At 36.8% G+C, this 17,698-nt stretch overlaps 1 protein-coding gene across 3 annotated transcripts in view; it reads left to right on the top strand.

Annotated features, from left to right (window-relative positions):
* Dcc (DCC netrin 1 receptor) overlaps positions 1-17,698 on the top strand; it is a 1,292,030-nt gene that overhangs the window by 864,752 nt on the left and 409,580 nt on the right. For all 3 annotated transcript variants that reach the window (XM_045143229.1, XM_004667488.2, XM_045143230.1), the window contains exon 8: positions 11,899-12,055. In XM_045143229.1, the coding sequence (XP_044999164.1) occupies positions 11,899-12,055 (157 nt within the window). The remainder of the gene's footprint in view (positions 1-11,898; positions 12,056-17,698) is intronic.

The following is a 17,698-nucleotide window of genomic DNA, read 5'->3' as shown; positions in this document are numbered from 1 at the left end:
AGAGATGAGAGAAGGAAGACATCAATACTGCCTTACAGAACCAAGCTTCTGCATTGACTTTAGAGATTTACCTATCTATAGCCTAGAAAACATTTACTAAAGACTAACTAGAAAAATTAAGCATTACCTTAATCTGTTTTGACTGTTATAATAAAATAACAGACTCTGCAATATAAAAGTATGACAGAAAATTTTCAGATTTATCAGATATCTTCCATGTCAAGGTCTAAATTCAAGATGACTGCCAATGATCTTGAAATGTCAGGAGGTAAGGAACATATGTCCTCACCAAAGGGAAAGAATAAAGTTCCTGCTCATTAGTTCCTCCTTCTATTATTCTCATTTATTAAGCCACATCATCACCCAGTTACCTCTCAATGGAACAAACATCTCTTATATGATTGCACTGGCTATTAATTTTCAAAATCAATTTTGAAATGGGAAAAATCTTCCAATTCATCACAAGTTTTGTTTCTTATTCCAGTCCTAGGGTTTGTTCACTTAACCCCTTATATTCTGGGTACAATGAATGTGGGATTGCAAGGTCTATGCATATGCTGCTTGGATATAACAACCAGAAACTATACTTAAAGTGGATTCATTAGTTACAGTCAAGAGAATCTATATCCTATATATCAGAATTCCTATTTGCCCTATGTTAAAGTTTGAGTTATTGAATAACTTTAAACAACCATAATGAAAATAAAGAAGTCTGAAGGTAATCAAAAATTATAAGTTTTTTTTTTATATCAAGACTTTGAAAAACTTTTGATGCATCTTCTCTGCAGGAATGAATAGTGTGTTATTTAGAACTATCAAAGAGAATCATGCATTTGATGCACAGCTACAATTTATGAGTCTATAATCTGCTTTATTACTTAATAGATCATCTCAGGTAGTTATTTTATTTGTCTGGCTGCTCTGGGGTTTAAAGTATGTATACTGGGTTCAACTGATCAAGTCTCTGTGTTGGCTTACATCACTACCATCACTCTTCTCGATGTAACACATTGAAAAGGGGACAGGATATACTAAGATAAGGATCCCTTAGCTGTGGTTGCAAGTTTGGCTTGTTCAGGACCCTACTTCTCAGGAAGGAGATTTGTCAGAGCTAGTGAGGATAAGTCTGTTTCTGTCTCTGATCCTTCCTATCAACCTGGAAGGCAATCCCTCAAAGAGGCAGAAATTAAGGATCCATGTATATGTATATTCTATTCCCCATCATAGATTTTTTAATAGTGACACAAAGCTGTACTTGCATAAATGTGATTTAAAGCTGAGCATGGTGACCCAACTGTAGTCCTAGCACTCAGAAAGTTGAGGCAGGAGGATCATCAGTAACTCAAGACCAGGGCTGGGGAGATGGCTTAGTGGTTAAAGCACTTTCCTGCAAACCCAAAAGACTGAGGATTGATTCCCTAAGACTCACATAAGCCAGATGCACAAGGTCATAAATGCATCTGGAGTTCATTTGCAGTGTCTGAGGACCATGGCATCCCCACTCTCTACCCCGCCCCTACTTGCCTCTCTCTCTCTCTCTCTCAAATAAATACAAAATAAGAGAAACAATTCAATGCCACCTGGGCTACAGTCTTAGCAACATTTATAGTGAATACTGCATAATTTATATTGACATTTATATTTATATTGAAAATTTGAGCTATTGCAAAGGGGGGTGAAAAGTTTGGACTTGGTTGCTGCTTTAGTACACCGTGTGACTTGGTATAGGATATCAAATAAAATAAGATTACATTGAATGACCTGAACATTACAATGCAGGTAGTATTCTAATAGGGGTTCCTCTTATGCTGGCCCTATGCAAACTCAGAATAGAAAGGCCTAAGGTAGTGGTGGGAGGTAACATCTAACCTGAGAGTAGAGGATGATCCCAAGTCAGAGCAGAAAAAATCACTGGAAGAAGGCATTCTATGTCTAGCCTGAATCACATATTGAGATGAAATCATGATTATTTTGTGGAATGAACAAGTTCTGTATGCAGAGCTGAGACCAAGCAAAAAGCGAAATCTGGTTCCAAGGCCATTAGCTCTTCACTCCCAGAGAGCCTCCACTGGCTTACCCTGAATAAACAACAAGACAACAAACAAGAAATCAGGGGTGGTAGGGATAGTAAAATGGTTGAGATGGACAACGGATAGGTCTTTAATGTTGTTGCTCAATAGGAGGCCTACCATGCTGGTTTTCTTCTTTTGACTTTGGAAATACTTTGAAAATTCTTTCACAGGTATATTTTCCATATGAATCCTTCATTTAACATTGAATGGACAAACCTCCACAGGACTATTACTATAATAGTTTATCAATAACATAAACTAAATAGACTTCTAACAAGACAACAGAAGGCATCTGCGAGATGTCCAATTATACTGCTGAAATTTTAGAATGGAATTAACATGCAAAAGATTATCAAGCTTAATTGCCCTATGTGTATACAAAATGTTTCATTTATTTCCTTGCCCCCTCTGATGTCAAAATCCATATCCTTAATGCAACCAATTTCTCAAAAAGAATATATGTATATGTGTGTATATATATATATATATATATATATATATATATATATATATATATCCATGACAAGTTGAAAAGGGAAACAACTTTCTTCTTTTAAGATCAAATACAAATACAATTGACCAATTTTATTAGAATTATATCAAATACTGCTTAAAATCATGACTATATTACACTGAAATTATCAGAAAATAAATTAATAATATTAAAAGTATTTTCTCAGAATTCTTTAGAAAATTAGCCCTTGTTCATATAGTAAGTGGTTGATATGCAATTTATGGGTCAAGTTTAAGTTTACTCCAAATTTCAATGCTGTAGCCATATGCTGTACTCTTCTTGCTGGGCTATATCACCACCCTTTACTTGAATTTTGCCTGAAATTCCCATCTTCCCTCAAGTGATAACATTCTAGTAGATTAAATAACACCCTAATCCCAGTTTTCTGCACTATTTGGTCAAACTTCTCTGTGGGTTTGGCTGTTGCAGAGTACCAGTGCAGATACCACTTTCCATTTAGAACCTCTCACAGAATTCAAGATCTAGAAAAAGGGAAAACTTTTGCAGTTATTCATTCTTACACACCAACCCAGTGAAATCTTCTATGGGATAACAGAGATTTAATGAGATATTACAGAGCATATTAACTTGCATATTAACTTTCATCTTACTTGTTTCTAAATAAAACATTATTTCAAATCAGTATATTTCTTTTCTATATTTCATTTACTTACTTGAGAGATGAAGATGAAGAGAGAGTGAGAGAGAGAATGGGTGTGCCAGGGCCTCTAGGTACTGCAAAAGAACTCCAGATGCATGTGTCCCCATGTGCATTTGGCTTATGTAGGGACTGGGGAAGCAAACCATGGATCCTTAGGATTTGCAGGCAAACATCTTAACTGCTTAGCCTTCTCCCCAGTGCCCCCCCAAAATCTGCACTTTTAAATTTCACTAAAAATCCTAAACAAATAGTCTCAAATATCATACTTCTTTAATTTTTGTAAATATGCAAGTAAAAAATTACATTTTGTAACTTTTATCCCCACACAAACAAGCTTCTTATTGTTAACTTTGTGAAATTAATTGATGAACCATAAAAATGTTAAGAGAAATATTTGATTTTGTCTATGTAGAAAAAAATGCTAGGGTTTAATGTCAAGGGAACAATGGTCAAAATTCAAACAGAAAAAATGTAGATATTTTCCTGAGAACAATGTAATGTTTCCTATCATTTCACTATGCATGCTTTGTTGTTCTTAAATAATTGTTATTAATATATGTCTTATTAATAACACGGTGTAATAGCTAATAATGCAGCTAATTTAATGATAAATGCATTTATCATATTTGAGTAACGTATACAACGTGACAGGGGAATGAATATCATTGCTTTTTTGAAGTTTAATGTAAGTTAAATATTTCTGGATTTATAAATGTATTTTATCTTTCATATTCTCTGTATAGAACTGAGTTAGTGTACTATTAATAAATTCAAGAAGACAGAAATTTCTAAAAATGCTTACATGTTAAAATTATAACAGAAATCCCAGCACTTGGGAGGCAGAGGTAGGAGGATCGTCGTGAGTTCGAGGCCATCCTGTGAATTCCAGGTCAGCCTGGGCTACAGTGAGACCTGACCTTGAATAACCAAAAAAAATTATATAACAGAAAAATGCCTCTGGCATCTATAAAAAATTAACACAATAATATAACTGATACCATGGCTATTGTACTGAACATAATGAAATTGTTAACTTTTTCCTTTCAAAATCATCTGCTGTATTTGTAATCAACTTCAGAAATCATCTTAATTTCCTGCATTTTGCAGTGTTAAAAAATTTAAAGTGTTCTTAAAAAAAGACAATGTTATAATATGGCAAATTCACAGCCTCTTCTCCATGACAACAGATAAAGAAGCTGTAACCATGGCAACAGTAATGGACCAGAGAGATTAGGGCCAGTCAGGAGATTAAGCTTCTAAAAGGAAAGAAAAGGTGTTCTGATTGGTTCTTTACTGACCTCATTTGAAGACAAGTTACTGTGGAGAGAAAGCATGGAGGATTAGCAAAGACAAAATTAATTCTTCTGTATAAAGTAAGAAGCCATTCCTTTGTTAGAAATGTGTCCACCCTTTTTCTTGTAACAACTGTCCAAATTGAGGTGACGAATCTGTGATGTAGGCTATTCCAAGATTTGTCTATATCAACTAATACTGGGCCATGTTATGAAGAAGTGAATGCCCAGAGCCACAGCAGAGAAGAGCAGCTCCACGCACACACTCTCACTGTTCTACACCTTGGCAGGCTCTAGATGAGTGAAGAAGTCAGATTACTTTGTGTGATAATGTCATGTGCAAGTGAGTTGTCCAGGAAAGAAAATTACTTGAAACTTTCATCATATTCTATTGAAATTTATTTTCTAACTTCCTTTGTTTTAAACCTTCTATATTAGAGATAGAAAGAAGCAAAAGGAAAAAAGGAGGCAGATAGAAATAGAATTTGCACAAGAGGGCCTTCAGCTGCTGTAAAGGAACAACAGACACATGCGCCACCTTGTGCATCTGGCTTACATGGGGCCTGGGGAATAGAACCTCTGTCCTTTAGCTTTGCAGTCTAGCACCTTAATTGCTAAGCCATCCAGTCCTCTAACTTCTTTCTTAACATTTTATTTATTCATTTATTTGTGAACATGGCTGAGAAAGAGAGAGAGAGAGAGAGAGAGAGTTCACAGAGAAACAAAGAAGAGATTGAGAGAGAGGAGACTGTATGTGTACCAAGATCCCTTGTGACTACAAAGCTCCAGGTGCACGTGCTACTTATTTTGGCTTTAAGATGGGATTCAAACCTGAGCTGCCAGGCTTTGCAAAAAAGTGCCTGTAACCACTGATCGATCTCCCCATCCCTCTTTTAAACTTATTGATACTTTTCATAATGGATTTTTGACGTCATTATCACATTAAGAAAATATTTTATAGGTTCTGATAAGGATGCTACTTTCTATAAAATTGGTAAATTGTAGATAGTATATATTTTCAGCAAAATGTTACTTCTACTTTTTAATGGGCTTACTAATGAAAGGGGGATATGTTAACTTTTACATGGTTAACTTTTAGTAATTAATATATTTGGCTAAGTGATTTTTTTTCAGTTGGAAGGTTTTTGCTAAATTGTTTTCTAAAAAGGTGTCATTCATATAAATCAGATGACCATGTGTGAGAGTGTCACTTTCTGACTAACATGAGATATTAATACTCTTTACAAATCTTTGTATTTGAATAGGTTTATTTTGAGGTTTTATTTTAACACATTTTCCACTATTTATCAAGTTGAAGCCTACTTTTAAATGATATTCATTATTTGCTTCTTTAGATGTTCATTTTATAGTAAATATTTGACAATTTGTTTTACAAATACTTTGGGCAACTCTTTCCAGAAGAAAAAGTAGGTAGGAAAGAAAGGAGAGACAGGTAATTTACTCAGGCTCTTAAAAAGTGGGAACTTCCTGAGTGGCAGGGCTGGAAGATGGAGGGTTTGCACATGAGTAACGAGGGAGGAAGGTAGGCATCAAAAACCGAGGTCTCTGGATGTGTTCCAGGGTGACAGCAGCTTCATCCGACAATTCGCACCCACCCTCCCCACAGTAAGTGTTGCTGTGAAATAGTGGATATTGACTGAGTAAACAAAAATGAACCCTTGCTTGCAGAGGATTCCTGCAAACCTCTGCCCAGTGGCATTTTACCTGGCTGGGGGAGCATATTTATTTTGCTATTGTGCAAGAAAAGCAATGATAGTCACAATCTCTCTCAGCAAATGGCAGCAAGAGAGTAGATAGATAAGTACCCCAGCTTCTTTCCTTAGAGAAGCATGCTCCTAAGACATGCCCCTCCAACACTGACCCTGGAAGTCCTCAGTGGGACTGCTTCTACTTTCCTACAATGTACACCACCTGATTCTTCTTAAAAATGTCCACTCATGGGCTGGAGAGATGGCTTAGCGGTTAAGCGCTTGCCTGTGAAGCCTAAGGACCCCAGTTTGAGGCTCGGTTCCCCAGATCCCACGTTAGCCAGATGCACAAGGGGGCACACGCGTCTGGAGTTCGTTTGCAGTGGCTGGAAGCCCTGGCTCGCTCATTCTCTCTCTCCCTCTATCTGTCTTTCTCTCTCTCTGTCACTCTCAAATAAATAAATAAAAAATGAACAACAACAACAAAAAAATGTCCACTCACAACCCTCTCTGCCATGCAGCCCCGGGTATAAAAGAAAAGGAACATACTTCAAACCCTGAGAATAGATCACCAATTTGTGTTAAAACTATTCTGTGATTTATATATAATTTTATCACTTTTATAGATGAAAGCTAATGGAATGGATATGCTTGTTTATAATACATCTTGGCTGAATGACTGACATTGCAGAACATGGCATCTTCAACATCCTGTATAATCACTAACATTAAGAATGCTGCCTAATATAAATATATAGTAAAGAATGGTGAAAGTTTAGAGTGATTGCAAAAATTATTAGAAATTTGTCTTAATTCAAGCCAAAATTTATTTAATGATTTTTTAATGAAGTGCAAGTCAATTTCTTCAATTTAATTATTAGCCATTGTGCATTTGTAAACCTTTTACTATTATCAAATATTCTACAATCCCAACATTTAAATAGGTGAGCACACTGTAGTCCTGAGCCCCACCCCCCACCTTTTAAGAAACTTGGCATTCTTTAAAACCTCTCTCCCTGACCTATTATGCTTTCAAATTTTCTCAAGGTGCTCTTGGGGCTTCCTCCAATATTCAGTACATGTGTTTACATTCATTTTTTGAGGCCTATTTGGTTGAGGAAGACAAATCAAGACAAATCGTTATCAGAAGCCAAGGCAGCCAGCTGACCAAGAACTCTGAAGTTTGCCCTGGAATAGACAAGATATTGAGGAAAAGTAAGCGGGAGAATCATATGGTCAAGTGTGTGTATAAAGCTATTCTTTATTTAAAAAAATATTTTATTTAGAGAGAAGAGAGACAGAGAGAATGAGTAAGTGAAGGTCTCCAGCCACTGCAAACAAACTCCAGGTGCATATACCACTTTGTGCATCTGGCTTTATGTGGGTACTGGGCTATTGAACCTGAGTTGTTAGGCTTTACAGGTAAGTACCTAAACTACTTAGTCATTTCTCCAACCCAAGACTATTCTTTGTTGTTGTTTGTTTTCTTGTTTTTTTTTTTTAATTAGTTTTGTATCAGTGTATACAGTCAAGTTGGTACCATCATTAGGCTCCTGCCTATCCTCCCCCCTCAGCAGGGATCCTCCTCATTGGGAAATATAGGTTGTGCATTATGGGGTTAGCCATCAGTTATGGGTGGCAGGCAATCTCTCTGTATATCATGACCCAATGTGTGGCTCTGACACTCTTTCTGCCCCCTCTTCTGCAAATTTCCCTGAGCCATGATGGGTGAATTTTAGGTCTGCTTTAGTGATGAGGTCTTGGGAGCCTCTGTGTCTCTGGATATGTGGTTTGGTAGGAGTTGAGTGTTCCCTGTGTCTATCTCCTTCACACTTGTGCTGGTACCAGGTTCATGAAGAAAGCAGCACTCTTTCTTATTTCCCCAATTATTCTTACTTTCAGCTGGGACCCTTATGAGGTGTGATTGGCTATTTCTCTCCTTAGATTCTGTGTCTATCAGGAAAAGGAATCAAATTCTCCAATAGAGAGTGAAATTAGTGCCAGATAAATAGAATAACCTTTGTTTGTTAGAGAGAATTTAATAGGTGTAGGCTGTCTTGTACCTGCCATTGGTGGAAGCTTGGTAATGGAGAGTGGGCTCATGTTTGGATATGGTTCTGACTTGATTCCCAGCTCCACATTTGGGATCCTTTCCACTGAGCAGATCAGTTAGCCAAATCAAGAGCAGATGGTTTCCCACCATGGCTGTGCACCATTATTGCATTTGTGTGAGCACCATGCCAGGTTGTTTGCTATTGAGTAGCTTGGACTTCTAGTTGCTTGAATAAATATTGGTCATTTTCCCCCAGTCACTCATGTAGCACCTTCTGGCACTAGATGAGCTAACTGTCTGGGGACTGACTCTCTTCAAGCTTCCAGCCATGTCACTCCATGTTCCATACCAACAGCATATGGTGTCTTCACAGCAGTAGGGTCTTACCACTAACATTTGGTGGGTCATCAAGTACTCTGACAGAAATATGTCTTCTTTTGGGAAACCTTGTAGGTTTCATTGTGGATGATAGCCACATGCTGGTACTGGAAGTTACAGGTCAGCACCGACAAGGAGAAGGAAGAAAAAGATAAATAATATAAAAGACATAGAGGGAAGAGAGAAAAGAGGGAGGGAGAGAGAGAGAGAGAGAGAGAGAGAGAGAGAGAGAGGCAGAGACAGAGACACAGAGAGAAAGAGAGAGAGACACAAACAGGAGAAGATTAAGGTCAGTCTTCATCGTACCCTCTCCAGGGCCATGTAATTCAGGTGTTCCCTCTAAGGGCCTGGTGAAGGTTCAACCAGTATTTTTGTTTGTTTGGTTGGTTTGTTTTGTGTCATTTTTTTCAAGGGAGGGTCTTGCTCTAGCCCAGGCTGACCTGGACCCTGGAAGTCACTATGTAGTCTCAGGGTGGCCTCAAACTTATAGCCATTGTTCTGTTTCTGCCTCCCAAGTGCTGAGGATTAAAGGCTTGTGACACCATGCCTGGAAAGACTATTCTTGATAGTGTATAGAGTATATATTTAAGGTTAGGTGAACCTTAATCAGGTTCTGTGAGCCACGTGTGGTGATTTTGGTGAGCTTGCAGATTGGTGGAATAGCACCGTTGTAGTGGATGAAGCAGCACATGTCTCATATGTGGATTGTCCAGCAAGGAAATCCTACGTTGAGGATGTATTTTGGGTTTCTGGGCAATTTATTTCTAAGGACCTAGTATATAGAACTTGAGTAGCATCACAAAAGGAGGGGCAAGCTGAGAAGATGGAAGGGAGAAATTCACTTCTGTGAGCTGGTTTGAGCTGTCTGCTAGATGTTGAAATGGAGTTTTTGTGTGAAGAAGCTTTATATTAGCCCTATTCTTGAGATAAAAATTCCAAATCCAAGCATCAATCTTTTCCCTTCCTCTTATCATTCTGCTATAACAGACTGACTAACTCACTGCCAATCTTTTATTCATTTCCAAATCATGCTATCAGGGATGTACAGGGAAAATTTTATTTACAACAATCAAATAATCTATGCAGTCAGCAACAATGTGAAAGCTTACTGCCATTCTTTAAAATCTCTGCATCTTTGTGTGGCCGACAATAAATGCATATTGGCACTGTTTCTGAAACCCTTGGAAAATGAGATATTCCATCTTCTCAACTAAGGGAGTTAGCAGGAACATAGACTGAGCTAGCCTATGCACAAAGGGACACAACACAGAGTCATTTGGGTAAGAACTAGATAAAATGGCTTACAAAGGTGAGTTTGAAGATTGTGTATCTGCAAATATATATTTGTAGTTTTCCGCTAAAAATCACCTGTCAAGATGAAACATATTTTCTTGGCCTAGGAGCTGAACAAACACAAAGAAATGAAATATCTAGTGAAGATGAGTTATAAAGTCACAAACATACCATAGCTGGAAGAATGGCATTATAGTTATAAGTGACTTTTGTGCAATGGAGTCTCATAAGTGAGGAAAAGAATGACAAATACATTGTGATCATATATCTATGGAGAATCCAATTCCCAGGAATAGCAGAATGACAGTGTCAGAGGCTGGGATGAGAAGTTATGGATAAAATGATTGCAAATAAACCACCAACTTCTAATTTATGGCTTTTAATTTTCTGTGGTCCTAACCCTAATTAAGTTAGCTAATTCATGCTATATTGCAATAGTATAAACAGATGCTGAATGAAATAAGCTTTTCCGATTAGTATTCAATTTCATTAGTTTTTATTTCCACATATAAGCCCATATTTATGGTAAAATTTTTGAAGCATCCATTCATGTACCATCAAAATTAGAACTTGATTAAAGTCCTTGTCAATTTATGTACAAATATTTGGTTTATTTCTTCTATTGTACTCACCATTTAATTATAAAGTCAATAATTTAGAAAAATTACCATTCCTTAAATATAAAGAATGAGAAATGTAAAATTTAAATATATATATTCATATTTTAAGTAATAGTAAACAAATTAAATTTATCTTATAGTATGACACTTTCCTCACTTTTCTTTGAACACTTGAAAAAGCCAATAACAATTTAGACAAAACAGTAACTGTGAATTTCTTTTTTTTTTTTTTAGAACAGACCTTTAAATATTTTTATTTACAAGCAGAGAGAGAGAGAAAAAGAGAGAGAGGGAGGTAGAGAGAGAGAGACATACACTCAGTGTGTGGGGAGGAGAGAAGGAAAGATTGGACTTGCCAGAGGCCCTAGTAGCTGGAAATTAATGCCAGATGTATGCACCCCTTTGTGCATCTGTCTTTACAAGATTCTGGAGGATCAAACTCGGGTTGTTGGTTTTGAAGGCAAGCACCTTAACCCCTGAGCCATCTCTCCAGCCCTGAATTTGTTTTTATATTAAAATTTCTTGTTTATATTCATAATTACATTTTTACTTTAAATATGGATATATTAATTAATTTTTCATTTACTCATTCATTGATTCAATCCCTGTCTCATTTCATAAAGAATTTAGAATAATATATTACTAATTACATTAAATATATTGTTCAGCTGTGGCATCACTGACATATCTTGTTCATGAATATTTTAATCATCATTAAATATGTAAAATATAATCCTTTCACCTGATTGAATTATATCAACACTTTTAAAGTAATCTCTTTGTGGAACTTATGTAGTTGTTAAAAATTCACTCTACTCAATTTCACTGGTTTTAGTTTGAATAAACATTGTTTTTCATCTTGCCATAAAGTCTAGGTGTAATAAACTGGGTATCTACAAGGTGCAATCATATGTATTCCTGATTAGCCATCATTTCAAAATATAAGGGTTTTAAATATGTCTTTTAAATTTAAGTTATTTATTTATAAAGAGAGAAAAGGAATATGGGTACACCAGGGCCTATAGCTACTGCAAACACCTCTAGATGCATGTGTTACTAAGGTACTAGGGAACTGAACCTGGGTTCTGAGTATTCATAAACAAGCGCCTTAACCGCTAAGCCATCTCATCATCCCCTCAAATATATCTTTGATTTTACTTTCAATGTTATTTCTCTCCATGTCCTTCCTCTAGCAGCTGTATAATGCTAACCCCAGTATGAGTGAAGTAGGTTAACACTCAATTCCTGCCTTATTCGCACAGAAGTGCCAGCTGCTTTTCTGATAGCTTATTTCCTTCCTCCTCAGCTATCCCAAGCTCCAGTGTCCTCCCTTCTGCTCCCAGAGACGTGGTCCCTGTCTTGGTTTCGAGTCGCTTTGTCCGGCTCAGCTGGCGCCCACCTGCAGAAGCAAAAGGGAATATTCAAACGTACACGGTCTTTTTCTGCAGAGAGGGCGACAACAGGTAAGAGTTATCAGTGAATTTCAGCTTCCTCCACTATCTCTTTTAGTGCCCACATGTGCAAATAGCAGTGAGAGATACTGGGCAGGAAGATTATGCATCTCCACCTTGTTAATTCCTGACTAAATGAAGATGGTGTTGGGGCGGGGGAAAACAGGATTGCTTACAGATGGTATCTGTGTACTTTATTTCCTTGATTTTCAAAGAAATAAAGAAGAGAATAAGTCTCTACTCTGGTAGAACAGAATATAGAAAGAACCACTGTGTTCCAAACTCTACCACTGCTATCACAGGATCTAAAGAAAGCATCAGTTTCTCTTAGCTCCATTTTAACAGGGACAAAGTAATGATACTGGCCTTGGAAGGCTACTGTCACTACTAAATTAAGGACATAGTAGAATATGCAGTGTTCGATAGATGTTGTTATTGCAAGTTATCTTGATAGACTAGGCAAGAGTGAGCTGTGTTTGGTGTCAAGGTTACAATAAAGTTTGTGGGTTCTTGTTTTGCCAAAATATTTGATCCTCAATATATTTTAGGATATTGAGATTTCTAAATGTGTATTAAGTAAATATTGAATAGTTTGTAGGTAAGAAGCAGAGGTTAGTAGACAGGCCTTTAGTCTTTCAAATATGCAGGTACTATAGGCACCCCACAAGATTCAAAACAGACAGTAGAGGCTGTGCTTGTCAGGAGATTCAAGTTCAAATGTGGCAGTATGATAGTTGGGCAATGGAACCCAATTCCACTTCTGTTGAATCTCAAATGCTTTTCTTTCTGTCAACCGCAGTTATATTGTTTTGTTTCCATTTTGGCAATTTGATATAAATTTAAAAGGAAAAAACATGCAGCCTGTGTTATTAGTTCCCCTGTTATCATGAAGAGATAGACATTTACATTGGTCTTACCTTGACCTTACATTGTCTTCAAAGACTTATGGATCTTAGTAAGTGCAGTTATAAAATGAGGAGTCAATAACCATTTGCCTAATTATTTTCATGTGTGAGTTTCATAGTTATATTTTCAATTGAATCTACTATAAACCATGTTCAGTATCTCTTCCTTAATATGAATATTTCTTCTACTCTTTTGCACATTTATGCTACTATTCCCAGTCCATTGACCAAACAAAGAGCCTAAATTGCCTCTTACTCTTCTCTGTCTCTCAACACTGCCACTAATGATCACTTCTGTTATAGTCAGCTCCACATTTCTGGGATGAACTTTCAAACAGATACAATTAATAGGAGGCTTATAGATCCAAGGGAAGCTCCATATCAGTGGGAGAAACTGGCTTTCATAGATCCAATCAGACAGAAACAACTAGCAGCCAGCACACAGCATCAATGCCAAAGCATTAGGGGCTCAGACAGAGCAGAGCTTGTTCTCTTACACCTTTAGGTCTGAATTCAGATCCTTCCAAGCAGAATCCCCCCACTGTAGCAGTAGTCTGCCAGCCAGCAGACTCAATTGTAATAAAACACTGAGTCTGTGGGGGACATATATTCAAACTACCACAACATCTTATCAAGCATATCTCAGACCTCATCATTCATGCCTTTCTAATTCTGTCACCTTCATCCTCACTTACCTGATATTTGGGAATAACTCCTCACCCTCTAATCCATCCTCCTCACTTTCTGAAATAAAGTTTGAATCACTCACTCCACTACTCGAAATAAGAATAGTCTTATACTTAAATGCAATAAAATTTCTATATAAACATAGACATTCAAAAGCGTCAAAAGTCCTTGGAATGAAATGGACTAACTTTTGTCACCATATAGGTAGAAGTTGGTTTCTACAGCATATATAGTCCTACCATTTATCAGTTTTGTGATTTTTGTGCCTTTGATCATGTTTTTAAAATATGAATAATAATTCCCTTATAGAGTAGATAAAAGATTAGGTGCTGATTTTTCAGGATTGCTATGAGAACTAAATGAGGGAATCCGAATATAGTAAGCAGGGCAGTCACTAACGACAGGTGGAAAGAAGGGCTCAGAGACAATTTGGAATGGAAATGGGAATAAGTCTCGCAGGGTGAGGAGAAAGAAGAGAAACAGGAAGAGGAAGCGAAAAGAAGGAAGGAAGGGAGAGCTATAAAGAAGAAAGAGGAAGGGAGGATGGAAGGAAAGAAAGAAAGAAGGGAATCTTTGTTGTTATTATAGTGAGTCATTTATTTTCATAACTGTTCAGTTTCCTTATTATAACACCATTTTACCCTATGCACTTCTATTAATATCTTTCTTATCTTTCCAACCAATGTACCATTCCTTGTTCTCCTTCATGACTTATTCCTATAGTCAGAACACAGCCCTTATCATCAATGCTCACTGCAACATCTCCTCTATCCCAGGTCCAAGCATCATCCTCTTGACTCTTGCTCCCTGCCCTTATTGTCCCATCTTCCATTTAACTCCCTTCTTCAAGAAAACTTTTGATTCCACAGGGATCCATATTGCACTGATCCTCATGTGTCTTCAGTGGCCCTCACCATCCTTTTCCTTCACTCATTGTGTATCTAAATTAGTATTGGCGGTCACTGGTATACACTGCCAGCACTTACATTCTCTTCTCACACTTCATGCTACTTGTGAAGTAAAGTTTCACTTAGGTAAATATCATTTCCACCTACACTGGCACTCTAGTAGCTTAATTTTTCTGGAGGAAAGATTCAACTGTGCTGACTCATCTCGCTTTAAATTCACAGCTGTGGATCTCACATTTCCTGTTAATGCTACTAGCAGTTATGTGATATTTATGTCAACGAACTCACACAGGCTCTTAGCGGTGCTTCATAATTTCCTCCTCAAGTCTTCAACACCTCACCCTGCATTCACTCTTAATCTACTTTGCTTCCAATTTTGTGGAAAATCAGAAGATGTGCATGCTCCCATATGTAACTTGTCTAACCAGATGTATCTTTGAGCATAACATACACATTTTCTGAAATTTCCATAAAAGAAGTGCCTGTACTTTTAACTCAGGCCAAACCTTCCCATGAGTAGCAGATCTTATCCAAACTTCCAACATGCCATTCTTTTGTTTGACATCAACTTCTTCTGCTCAAAAGGGTCATGTCTATGAGTATATAAGCATGACATTTTATCTTCCCCTGCCACAGTTTTCCTTAATCCCAATTCCCTCTTTTACACATTGTTCCTTTTATAACACTGATGCTTGAGTTGTTTAAAATCACTCCCATGTCTCACCCATATTCCAGTCACCATCTTGCCCTTAGTATTTCATCTCAACTCTTCTCTTTCTAACATTTACCACTGAGCTCTTTTCTTCATAAATCTAATCAATAATTCTTGGTCTAATATTGCTTGATCACCAGCAAGATTTGTGACACTGGCTAATCTTCCCCTGTAATTAGTACTTTCATGCTCTTTTAACTTCTCACTTCTAATCTCCCTGGGAGTTGAATTGCCCAGACCAGGTCCTTGGGAATCTTTTCATCCACTTCTTACCTTGAAAGTCTATGATTATATGTCCATGTCTTCTACATTTGTTTCTATGGTCCTAACTTTTTACCTATAATCAAAACTTCCATATCAAATTTCCCACTCAATGTATCAGGAACCTGAAACTTAGGAATAAAACCAAATGCATCATTTCTCTCAACTTTAACTTCTTTCAGACAATTTCTTATTTTCCTGAGTTTTAATCATGCTCATCTTTCTCCCCAACCATGCCAAAGTATTTAGAGTAATTTATTTCTTCTTTTTTATTAAAACCTATGCTCTATTAATTGCCAAATGTCTGCAACTTCATCAAAACATGTCCTGAATCCATGTAAAAATATACTTTGTATTTCCTACCAAATAACACAGAAAGAGTAGTAATTATTTCTTGTTCAGTGATAGAAACAAAAGGGCCACATTTTTCTAGTTCTATGTTGCTTGAATGTGTGCAACAGTATCAAAAACCTAGTAAACAAATTAAAATGAAACATATTTTCAGGTCTTATTTCCTTTTCCATTAAGTACAGCAACATCTCAGAGTCACTGTAACAATCTGCCAAGTCAGGTCTCACAATAGCAGCAATAGCAGCCTTGTAACTGATAACCTGGTTTATGTCATTCCTCTGTTTTAAAGCTGTCCTGAACTAAGCATCATTTAGATGACAAGCAAAAGCCTTTCCCCTCTGATCTCTTGTCCACTACCCTCATTCCTTACTAGTCTCATGATTCTCCAATTGTCATTGTTCTCTAGTCTCCTGGCTTCATTATATTTTCTAATTATACCACAAACCCTCCCATCACAAATGTTTGTACTTTTTCCAAGAATACACCTACCAGATATATGTGGATCATTTTCTAACTTCCAGTGAAGTTGTTTCTGAATTGTTACCTTTTTGCGAACATATTTCCTAATAGTAGTTCTTTTCTTGCACATGGATTTCATTCCATTTTCTTTTTGATGTTTTTATTTTTTAAAAAAGAAGGAAAAAGGTGAGGATTTTGCTTTGTTAGCTAGGGTGGCTTCAAGTCACGAGGATCAAGCAATCCTCAGACCTTCCTTTTCCAAGTATCTGGGTATACAGATATGTGGCTCTGTACATGCATGTCTCCATTACTTTCTTCTTAATAGTTGTGGTTCTGTAATCTTCTTTCTCCCATGAGAACTGAAGATTCATGAATGAAGGGTTTTTTTTTTTTATCTTTCCACAATTTTTATTAACATTTTACATGATTATAAAAAAATATAGCATGGTAATACCCTTCCCAAACCCCCCACACTTTGCCCTTTGAAATCCCATTCTCCATCATATTACCTCCCCATCTCAATCATTCTACTTACAACATATACAATACCAACCTATTAAGTACCCTCCTCCCTTCCTTTCCCTTCCCTTTATATCTTCTTTTTAACTTACTGGCCTCTGCTACTAAGTATTTTCATGAATGAAGGGTTTTTAATCTCATTTGTTGGAGGAGCTGTTCTTTATACCAGGAGCAACGTATCACATAGCAGACACTCACCCAATATGTGTTGAGAAGTCCTACTCAAAATGTCAGCTACTGCATGAAATTCTCCATTGTCCTTCGAGACAGAATTCATTCATTTCCTCTTTATCTCCTCCCCATTCTTTCACTGTATTACTATTCTAATATTTTCTACTTTTTGACCCATGTTGTTTTTAGTGAATTTCTCTCTCTAATGATTGAAAATAAGACCCATTCATAATATCCATGTTCCTAGCACTCTGCCACATATTGCCAGTTATTTAGCAGAAGTGATATGATCAAGATATGTGAGACTCTTGATAGAGTTTTTCCTAACAAATAAAACAATCTGTAATTTTTTATAAGGCAGATGAAATACTGACTGCAGTTCAATACCAACTTTCTTTTTTTATTTTTTTTTATTAATTAGTTTTGTATTCAGCAAATACAGTCAGTTTGGTACCATTATTAGGCTCATCCGTGACCTACTCCCTCCCCTTGGCCCCTCCTTGTTGAGGTATATGGGTCATGCATTGTGGAGTTAGCCCACAGTTATGGGTAGGATAAATGTCTCTGCATATCATGACCAACATGTGGCTCTGACATTCTTTCCAACTTTCTTAATTGAAAAAAAATATGTTGAAACATAATTCTAAGACACCATTCATTCTGTGTGTTCTAGCCCTTCATT

The sequence above is a fragment of the Jaculus jaculus genome, chromosome 2 (assembly GCF_020740685.1).
Source record: "Jaculus jaculus isolate mJacJac1 chromosome 2, mJacJac1.mat.Y.cur, whole genome shotgun sequence".
NCBI lineage: Eukaryota > Metazoa > Chordata > Mammalia > Rodentia > Dipodidae > Jaculus > Jaculus jaculus.
Note: the sequence above shows the minus strand (reverse complement) of the source record. Positions and strands in the feature narration are given on the sequence as shown.